This window comes from Amblyraja radiata, chromosome 15 (genome assembly GCF_010909765.2).
Source record: "Amblyraja radiata isolate CabotCenter1 chromosome 15, sAmbRad1.1.pri, whole genome shotgun sequence".
Taxonomy (NCBI): Eukaryota; Metazoa; Chordata; class Chondrichthyes; order Rajiformes; family Rajidae; genus Amblyraja; species Amblyraja radiata.
In genome coordinates, this window is record NC_045970.1 from 40460385 (window position 1) to 40471358 (window position 10974).

Here is a 10974-nt window from a genome sequence, read left to right on the forward strand (position 1 = left end):
CTCTACGCATCTATGATTTGAGGATGTCGCCAGGATTCGAGGGCCTGGGCTATAAAGGTGAGGTTGGGAAGGCTAGGACTTTATTTCTTGGAGCGCAGGAGACTGAGGGGTGTATAAAACCACGAGGCGGATAGATAGGGTCAATGCACAGAGTATTTTACCCAGAGTAGGGAACTCAAGAACCAGAGGTCACGGGTTTAAGTGGAGAGGGGGAAGATTTAAGATGGTGTACCCACCAACCTGTGAGGAGAAAAGATGCCCCTCAGGTTCCTATTAACTCTTTCCAACCCCACCTTCAAACTTTGTGTCTTTTTGTAGACCAGCATCTGCACTTCCCTTGTTTCTACATTAGTTATTTGATGCAACGGCACACAGTGGCGCAGTGGTAGAGCTGCTGCCTCACAGCGCCAGAGACCCGGCTGCGATCCTGACCTCCGGTGCTGTCTGTGCGGAGTTTGCACGTTCTCCCTGTGTCTGCGCGAGTTTTCGCAGGGTGTCCCGGTTTCCTCCCACACTCTAAAGACATACAGATTTGTAGGTTACACAAAAATGCTGGAGAAACTCAGCGGGTGCAGCAGCATCTATGGAGCGAAGGAAATAGGCAGGGTTTCGGGCCGAAACGTTGCCTATTTCCTTCGCTCCATAGATGCTGCTGCACGCGCTGAGTTTCTCCAGCATTTTTGTGTACCTTCGATTTTCCAGCATCTGCAGTTCCTTCTTAAACAGATTTGTAGGTTAATTGGCTTTTGTAAAAGTGTCCCTAGTGTGTAGGATAGAGCGATTCATTGAGTCGCACGGCACTGAAACAGGCCCTTCGGCCCAACATCCCCACAAAGACCAACATGCCCCATTTACACATAGTCCCATGCTGTTTAGCCTATATCCCTCTAAACCTGTCCTCCATATTCCTGTCCAAATGTTTCTTAAACGTTGCAATAATACCCGGATGAACTATCTCCTCCGGCAGCCCGCCCCATATACCCACCACCCTTTGTATGAAAAAGGTACGCCTCAGGTGTCATTTAAATATTTCCGCCCTCATCTTAAATCTATGGCATCTGGTTCTCGGTTCCCCTACTCAGGGCAAAACTGTGCGTCTACCTGATCCATTCCTCTGGTGATTTTATACACACACCTCTATAAGATCACTCCTTATTCTTCTGCGCTCCAAGTAACAGAGTCCCAGCCTGCTCAACCTCTCCCTGTACCTCGAAGATAGACACAAAAAGCTGGAGTAACTCAGCGGGACAGGCAGCATCTCTGGAGAGAAAGAATGGGTAGCGTTTCGGGTCGAGACCCTTCCTCAGACCTTGTAGCTCAGTGTAGGGTGATTGTTGGTCGGTCTGGGGGGGACGAAGGGCATGTTTCAACGCTGCATCTCATCTCTAAACTAAACGAGAATAACCTGGCTGTGTTTCAGGGTCCGAGCTGCGGGGACGATGAGGCCGGTGTGAGTGAGCCGCGACTGCTGTGAGATTGGGGGCAATGAGATGACCGGCGCGACGGTCTCCGCTCTCCTCGGGCCGCTGGTTGTGCTTGTGGTGATCGGGGTGTGTGTACCGGGATCCCGGGCGGCCCCCGAGTGGCCTCCGGCCGAGGTGGGTCCGGGCTGGCAGCGGCTGTTGGAGGAGGGCAACGACTGCCCGCCGTGCGAGGCGGCTCTGTGCGCCGTTCCCCGGGGCTGCGGGGCGGGAGCGGTGCGGGACCGCTGCGGCTGCTGCTGGGAGTGCGGCAATGTGGAAGGGCAGCTGTGTGACCTCGACCACACCAACCACTTCTACGGGCTGTGCGGGGACGGGCTGGACTGCCTCCTGGAGCTGGGCGGCCTGGCCCACGGAGAGGTGCCCGAACCGCAGTGTGTCTGCCGCCACCACCTCGCCGTCTGCGGCTCCGACGGCAACACCTATCCGCAACTCTGCCGCTTCCAACAGGCGGCCAACGCCAACCAGGGCGCCAACCTCACCCTGGCTCATCAGGGGCCCTGCGAGGCAGGTAGGAGGGAAGGGAGTGTGGTGGGGGGAGGGGTGGTGAGGGAGGAGGGGGTGGAGGTTGGAGAGAAGGGGTGGAGTGAAGGGAGGGGGTTGGAGCGGACGGGGTAGAGTAGGTTGGAGAGGAGGGGGGTGGAGGGTGGTTGGAGTGGGTCGGAGTGGAGGGTAGGTAGGCGGTGGAGATGGTTGGAGAGGGGAGGGGGGTTAGAGGGGAGAAGAGGTGGTTGGAGTGGAGGGGAGGTGGAGGGGAGGGAAGGGAGTGGATTGGAGAGGGGGGTGGAGAGGGGAGGGGGTTGGAGAGGAGGAGGGTGGAGGGGTTGGAGAGGGGAGGTGGTTGGAGAGGAGGGGGGTGGAGGGGAGGGGGTTGGAGGGGAGGGGAGGGACATGGAGGGAAGGGGATGGGAGGGAAGGGATTGGGTTGGAGAGGAGGGTTGGAGGCGGGAGGAGTTAGAGGGTTGTTAGAGTGGGTGGGTGGGGGGGTTTGCGTTTAGTTTTGCATTCAGAGCGATAGGATGAATGCACAGAACTTAGTTCCGTTTATTGTCACGTGTACCGAGTTACAGTGAAAAGCTTTTTGGTGTGTGCTACCCATTCAGCGGAAAGGCTGTACATGACTACAATCACGCTGTCCACAGTGTACAGATACAGGATAAAGGGTAAAACGTTTCCTCCCACCCTCTAAAGACGTGCAGGTTTGTAGATTAATTGGCCGAGGTAAATTTGTAAATTGTTCCTAGTGTGTGGGGTAGTGCTAGTGTGTGGGGTGATCGCTCGTCGGTGTGGTTTCAATGAGCCCGTTTCCACGCTGTATACCTCGAGCTTGTCCCACCTGCCCACATTTGCCCCACATCCTTCTTAATATTTCCTGTCCATGTACCTGGCCAAGTGTCTTTTAAATGTTGTTATAGTACCTTCCTCAACTACCTCCAGAGATGCTGCCTGACCTGCTGAGTTGCTCCAGCACTATGTGTATTATTTTTTTTGTCAACCAGCATCTGCAGTTCCTCATTTCTACCTCCTCTGGCAGCTCGTCCCATATTCCCACCGCCTTCTGTGTGAAAAAAGTTGCCCCTCAAGTTCCTATTAGATCTTTCCCCTCTCACCTTAAACCATGTTCTCTGGTTCTTGATTCCCCTACTCTGGGTACAAGACGTTGGTGAAGCACATTTCATCTCATGAGATATAGAAGCAGAATTAGGCCATTCGGCCCATCACGTCGACTCCATTGTTCAATCGTGGCTGATCTATCTTTCCCTCTCAACCTCATTCTCCTGCCTTCTCCCCATAACCCTTGTGCGCGCACCCTATCTAATCCCTTCAGGCTGAGAGCGACAGACTGTTTGCCAGAGTATGAAGCAATGTGGAGCCAAGGGTGATGTTAAACTAAGGTCTGCCAGTATTTTGCTTGGAGTCACAGAGCTGTACAGCACAGAACAGGCCTTTCGGCCCTTGTTGAGTATGCTGACCAAGTTGGCATACCGGACGACTCAGTCCCATTCACCCGCATTTGGTCCGTTGCCCTCTGAACACTTCCTGGCCAAATGTCTTTTTGAGTAGTAAGATGGAAGGGAGCGGACACTGTGCGTCAGACACAAACCTCTCCCCCCCTCTCGACTCTCTCTCTCTCTCCAGAGTGGTTTCCCAGCTGTTACTTGTCTGCCTGTAATGAGCTTTTAATGGTATATTTACGCGAGTTCATCAGTTTGACAAGTGTTTCTAATGGAGGGAAATAGCTCAGTCCCTGCCACAAACTCCCACAGCCTGGGATCACGGCAACAAACCCCGGCTGCCCAGCGCCAGCTTGTAGCTCGACTTTATTTTGGTCGTTTTTTTCCAGGAGCTTTGGCCACTGTTCCAGAAATTGGGAGCGGGGTGAGGATGGAGAAAGGAAAGTTACTTTCCAAAGGGCAATAGGCCAAATGCAGGTGAAGTGGGACGGCACGGGTGGTGCAGCGGTAGAGTTTCCGCCTCACAACGCCAGTGACTCGGGTTCGATCCTGGCCACGGGTGCTGTCTGCACGGAGTTTGTACGTACTCCCTGTGACCCAATGGGTTTTTACTCTGGGTGCTCCGGTTTTCTCTCGCACACTCCAGAGACGTACAGATTTGTAGGTTAATTGGCTTCGGTAAAGATTCGGTAAACATAGAAACATAGAAAATAGGTGCAGGAGTAGGCCATTCGGCCCTTCGAGCCTGAACCGCCATTCAATATGATCATGGCTGATCATCCAACTCCGTATCCTGTACCTGCCTTCTCTCCATACCCCCTGATCCCTTTAGCCACAAGGGCCACATCTAACTCCCTCTTAAACATAGCCAATGAACTGGCCTCAACTACATTCTGTGGCAGAGAATTCCAGAGATTCACCACTCTCTGTGTAAAAAATGTTTTTCTCATCTCAGTCCTAAAAGGTTTCCTCTTTATCCTTAAACTGTGACCCCTTGTTCTGGACTTCCCCAACATCGGGAACAATCTTCCTGCATCTATCCTGTCCAACCCCTTAAGAATTTCTTCCCTGGATCCGCCCTAGAGTGTAGGATAGTGCTCGTGTATGAGGTGATTGCCGGTCGGCGCGGACTCGGTGGGCTGTAAGGCCTGTTTTCGCTCGATATCTCTAAAGTAAAGTTCCAGGGAGCAGGCGATGACAGAGGAAGGAATTCCGATTTTCCAAAGTGTTCTCGGAGTGAGGGAGCGGTGTGGGGGCCAGGGCACGGGTCTGGCAGCTGAGTGACTACCCTCTGGGACAGTCAGAACATTTTTCCCAGGGTGGGAATGTCCAGCACTAGAGGCATGAGGGGCAAAGTTTAAAGGAGATGAGCGGGTGTTGGGGCCTCGAACACGTTGCCAGGGGTGGTGGTGGAGGCAGATACAATAGTGGCGTTTAAGAGACTTTTGGATAGGATAGGATAGGATAGGAAAGGACGTTCCTTTAGAAAGGAGATGAGGAAGTATTTCTTTAGTCTGAGGGTGGTGAATCTGTGGAATTCATTGCAGGAGACCACAGGAGGCCAACTTATTGGGTATTTTTGCGGCGGAGTTTGACAGATTCTTCACTAGTAAGGGTGTCGAGGATTATGGGGAGAAAGCAGGAGAATGGGGTTGAGGGGCAAAGATAGGTCAGCCATGATTGAATGACGGAGTAGAGTTGATGGGCAGAATGGCCGAATTCTGCTTTTATAATTCAGGAACTTATGAAATGTGGCCTCACGAATGTCTTGTATAACTGTAACGCAACCTCCCAGAAGGTGTTAGCTGGCATGTGTAGGAAGGAACTGCAGATGCTGATTTACACCGAAGATAGACACAAAATACTGGAGTAACTCAGCGGGACAGGCAGCATCAGACTGTCTAAAGAAGGGTCTCGTCCCGAAACGCCACCCATTCCTTCTCTCCGGAGATGCTGCGTGTCCCGCTGAGTTACTCCAGCATTTTGTGTCTATCTTCGGTGTTAGCTGCCTGCCTTCTCTGTCTCAGTCCCACAGATCATCTCTCCTCCGTTCAGCGTTTGGAATACGACCGGCGAGGATGTCATTTTCGGCTGTGAGATCTTCGCCTATCCCATGGCGGCCGTGGAGTGGCGGAAGGAGGGTCTGGAGACCTTCCTGCCCGGAGACGACCCCCATATATCTGTGCAGGTACCTCACTTTCCTACCCCCTCTTCATGCCCCTCAATGCTCCCCCTCCCCCCACATGACCCCCACATCTCTGTGTAGGTACCCTTTCCTCCCCCCGCCCCTCCTCATAACCCTCACCTCCGCACGATGGAGAAGATCTGTCGTTGATGAGTGGAATGGGTTTGAGGGGCTTCCTCCAACACTTTGTGTTTTGCTCAGGGTCCCGGCGCCTGCGGTTCCTTGTGCCGCCTTGCCGTTAACCCTCCCGCCGCGGGGTTTGTTTGTGTTCTCACCGCAGTTTCGAGGCGGACCGCTGAAGTACGAGGTGAGCGGCTGGCTGCAGATCCAGGGGATCCGGAGCTCGGATGCGGGGGTCTACCTCTGCTGCGCCCACAATAAACTGGGCGAGGTCTCGGCAGCAGCCAACCTGACCGTCCTCTCCGCCGGTGAGCCGGGGTTCAGCCATAATATGGGGGGGGGGGGGGAGGGGGGGTGAAGGTTGGAGGGTGAGGGGTATGAGGTGAGGGTGAGGGTGGAGAGGAGGTAGCTGGGAGTGGGTACAGGGGATCGAGTGAGAACGGTGCACCCAACCCACCATCTACAACGGGACAGCACGCCATGAGGCCGTTCAACCCATCCTGCCCCCAGTCAAAAATGCCGTTCAGCCCATCCCGCCTGTGCTGGCTCTCTTGTATCTCTAGGTACAGTGGGAGCCAGCACAGTATTAAATGTATTCAATTATCTACAATAATATTTACAAATCAAATACTACCAACACCCACACCACCATAATACAAAGTTATGATGACACTTTATAGTCAATGCAGTGACATTCTTTGTTTTTGCCTACAAGGTGCACAAACCTACCCCCCCCCCCCCCCCCCCCCCCCCCCCCCCCCAACCAACCAGGCCATCTCTCTCTCTCTCTACACATTCCTCGGCGCACTGGATGCTCAATGATGAGGATATTATTTTTTGACAGGGTGGTGGGTGCCTGGAATGTGCTGCCATGGGTGGCGGTGGAGGCACATGCTATTGTGGTGTTTAAGTGTCATTTAGATAGACGCAGGGAATGGAGTGATATGGATCATGTGCAGGCAGGTGAACTTGGCATCGTGTTCGGCACGGACATTGTGGGCCGAAGGGTCTAATCTGTGCTGTTCTGATGTACCAACAGAGTCACTTGCTCTTTATCTCCGGCTCCAGTTGTCCCCAACGCTGACCCTAACTTCTCCAGCCGGAGAGTGACCCAATGGGTCTTTATGGTCACGTGTACCAAGGTACAATGAATGTTGTTTTTGCATACAGTTCAGTCGAATAATTGCCACACATAAGTACAATGCCAGATTAGGTACAGAATGTATAGAAACAGTCCATATGCAAGAGTTGCCAAGTTTGCCACGTTTGCACAGTCCCATCTGTAGCTGGCCATTAGGGCCGTTGCAGCTGTCGCCCTCGTCCGGATCGTACAGTGATTCGTGGTCCATCACCTCGCCCGGCCACCTTCAGCCTTTGTGGCCTTGGGGACTGGGAAGGTATGACCCTCCCCGGTTCTTCTCACCATCCCTTATCCAGCATCCACCGCCGTCACCGACTCCCGCCCTCCGGTCATCGTGGAGGATCAGGAGCCGGGATCGGCGGCTTCCCTCTAGGGCAGGGGTTTCCCGGCTTCGCGGCAGGCGAGCTCCAGGCCCACTGCCGAGGTGCGGCCCTGACTTGCGCCCCCTCGGGAGCTTCTGCCCTCGGTCCCTCATTCCCTCTATGTTGCAGACGAGCTGGGCGAGGCGGGGACTCTCTGGGGCCTGGCCCAGCCCCCGCTGGACGACGATGTGGACACGGACGACTATTACTGAGCACTGACCCTCGGCCACGGGAACGGTGGTGATCGGCCGGGATGAAGCAGCGAATTATAATAAAGTCACTCGCTGCGACCCGATTATTGACTCAGTCTGATTCTTGCTTTCCATTGGGAAACAAATAGCACAAAGTGTGGGATTAACCGTGCGGGCCAGGCAGCATCTGTGGAGGGAATGGACAGGAGATGTTTCGGGTGGGGACCCTTGTTCACACTGATGGGGTAGGGGAGAGATAACGCTGGAAAGAAGAGGTGGGGACGGGACAAAGCCTGCCAAGTGGTAGGTGGATACCGATGCTGCCTGACCTGCTGAGTCACTCCAAAATATTGTGTCTTTTTTTTGTAAACTGACATCTGCAGTTCCTGTGTCTACCCTCAAATGACGTGTTGACTGACTGGTAGCGGCGCAAGGTTCAGGGGGTCAAGGTGAGAGGGGGATAGCACAGCCATGGTGGGATGAAGGGCCTGTTCCAGTGCAGTGTTTCTCTATGCTTGATATGTGGGAATCTTTCAACCTTGTAACGTGCCTGGGAGCTGTAGATTGTGTGGACTACGGATTAAAACTGAAGGCACCATCTGTCTGAAGGTTATATGTGGAAAACTGATGGCCAAGGGGGACTAGCCTAGATGGGGCATCTTGCTTGGCATGGATGAGTTGGGCTGAAGGGCCTGTTTCCGTGCTGTAATAATACTCCACTCTGCCGCGGGTTATCAGGAACTGAAGGTGTTTATTCCCGTTAAGTGACTGAGAGCCCATTACAGGCAGCTCTGGGCCTGACCTCCTCCCCAGCCGGCAAATTCCAGGGTGTTGGGTTCCTCTCGCCCCGCTTCCCACTGTCAGTAATTTCTGCTCAAGTCATAACAATCCCCTCGCGGAGCTCTGCTCCCGAGCCCAGGCCTCTACACAGCCCTGGACCGCCAGCAATCAACGCATTCCAGCCCCTCACACCACATCCCCAGCCTGCAACACGGGGTCAGAGGGCCAATGTGCAACACGTTAACACTTGCAGCGAGAGAGGGTCTCTCCGTGTACACGGCCGGTGCAAGGGGTTCCCAACGAACTGAGGTGTGCATAGGTCCGAATGAGAGAACAGAGGAGGGAATGAGAGAGGTGAAAGGGGGAAGCTTGGAGAGGCACAGAGACAGAGAGTGGTAGAGAGAGGGTGGGAGGGGAGAGGGTTGAGGATGCGAGAGGCAGAAAGAGAGCGGGTGGGTGTGATATAGAGAGAGGGAGCGAGAGATAGAGAGAGGATGGAGAGGCAGAGAGAGGGTGGGGTAGATGGAGAGAGGGTGGGAGAGATAGAGTTGGAGATAGAGAGTGGGTGGGAGAGGCAGAGGGTGGGATAGAGGGAGGGTGGGAGACGGAGTGATGGTGTGAGAGGCAAAGAGAGAGGGTGAGAGAGAGGGTGGGAGAGGCAGAGAGATTGTGTAAGATAGAGAGGGAGAGACAGAGAGGGAGAGAGAGAGGGAGAGGGAGAGGGAGAGGGAGAGGGAGAGGGAGAGGGAGAGGGAGAGGGAGAGGGAGAGGGAGAGGGAGAGGGAGAGAAAGAGAGAGAGAAAAGGGTAGATGAGAACAGGGGGTGAGAATTCAATGTTCATACCATTGGGTTGTAAGTTACCCAAGCGGAATATGCGGTGCTATTCCTCCCGTTTCTGCGTGGCCCCAGTCTGGCCATGGAGGATGTTCAGTGCTGTAAGGTCAGTCTGGGAATGGGAAGGGGAGTTAAAATGGTTATCAACTGGGAGATCCAGCAGGCCTTGGCGGATCGAGCACATGTGTTTGGCGAAGCCTAGTCTAAAATAAGTGGGTGATGAGAGAGCTGGTTGTATCGTGTCGAACGCCCAGGAATGGAGGAGACTACAGAGAGTGGTGAACTCTGCCCGGTCCATCACGGGTACTGACCTCCCCACCATCGAAGGGATCACCTTTCTGAGGATGTGCTGCCTCAAAAAGGCAGCCAGCATCGTCAAAGACCGACACCGCCCTGGCCACGCTCTCATCTCGCTGCCACCATCGGGAAGAAGGTACAGGAGCCTGAAAACCCTGACCTCCAGGTTCAAGAACAGCTTCTTCCCAGCAACCATCAGGCTCTTGAACACTGCACAACACTAACCTCAGCGACTGTGATCTTCTACGGACTGTGTCTTTGGTTGCATTACGGACGGTTTTACATAGTTGTGGTCTGGTCACCAAGTATTACTGATTATTCACTAATTGTATTACTGATTATTATATATGCATGTATATGTCATTGCATTAACGGACATGGAAAGCTGCAGGACATCAGAACATAACACACTGTAATATCATAGTGTAACACACGGTAATATCAGGATGTAACACACTGAGTGCAGGAGTGACCAGTGATGTAGTTAGATTACCATTGCCTCCTGCTCCTTTGTGGTCCCCACAGCCCAGTGGATGAGGATCGGGGGGTGTCAGGGTGGTCTGGAGCCAGGGACTGAGCCCCGAGGAAGCGGATTCCACGGGCTGAAGGGGAGCTCCTGGTTGCGAGACCAGACCAGGCCAGTGGGTGCGGAGTGTTGCCGGGAGCTGGGAACCTCGGCTAGCCAGCGTACAGCTCCATCTGCAGCCGGGTCCGGGGATGGCAGGGGTACGGGGGCAGGTAGACGCCACGATCCGCAGACGCTGCTTCACCCACAACGGCACAGAGCGATCGAGTGAGTAAACCAGCCGGTCCGGATGCTGACGGGCCCATCACGGACTCTCTGACTGACCGCTTCGTTGACCTCCCAGCAGAGCGAGATGTCCGTCAGGGAATATTGCCGACTGGCCCGCTCCAGGCTGCAGGATTATGAGCTGGGGAACGCATTGAAGCTCAGTGCAGCCAACGCCAAGGCTCTGTGGGGGAGAACCACAGTGGGCCCTTCCGCTGCAGGACATTGAGGGGCAGAGTCTGCTGTGGCCACTCCTCAAACAAGGGAGGGGAGATCACCCCATGTCCAAATGAGTGGCAATGATGCGTTGCTTTGTTTAGGTGACAGGTCCAGAACCTACTGATCGTGACACTGTTGAATGTATAGATACTGAGAATGTAGGAAGTGCTTTTTATTTTGTATGTATTTTTACTATGAATAAAGTATTATTTTGGGGGGGAAATGCTCAGGTAGCATCTCTGTTCGTGGGAAGGTCCCGAACTGAAGCATCACCTGTTCATGTTCTACAGGAACAGCGGGGGCGGGGGGGGTCTGACTCCACAGTCTGTGTATAAGCCCGGCTGTAGATCAGCTAATGAGCCGGACGACCCAACACTGACTCAAATAAACCAGGCGCACGGTAAGTTTAAGTTTTAAGTTTAAGTTTAAAACACAAGCTTAAACTTACCGTGCGTCTGGCTTATTTGAGTCAGTGTTGGGTCCGTGTGATTGCGACCGGCAGCATGAGTGGGAGCATGAGTACACAACTCCCCGTGGCTCCCGCGGCCGATGTACTTACATAGAACATAGCACATAGCATGTAGTACATAGAACATAGCACATAGAACATAGTACGTG

General features: G+C 53.8%; 1 protein-coding gene across 1 annotated transcript in view; it reads left to right on the plus strand.

The window, feature by feature from the left end:
• Positions 1-7539, plus strand: part of kazald1 (Kazal type serine peptidase inhibitor domain 1) — an 8444-nt gene extending 905 nt beyond the window's left edge. The window contains exons 2-5 of the mRNA XM_033034172.1: positions 1421-1992; positions 5464-5624; positions 5902-6049; positions 7374-7539. Of these exons, the coding sequence (XP_032890063.1) occupies positions 1491-1992; positions 5464-5624; positions 5902-6049; positions 7374-7456 (894 nt within the window). The 5' untranslated portion in view covers positions 1421-1490 and the 3' untranslated portion in view covers positions 7457-7539. The remainder of the gene's footprint in view (positions 1-1420; positions 1993-5463; positions 5625-5901; positions 6050-7373) is intronic.
• The last annotated feature ends 3435 nt before the right edge of the window (positions 7540-10974 follow it).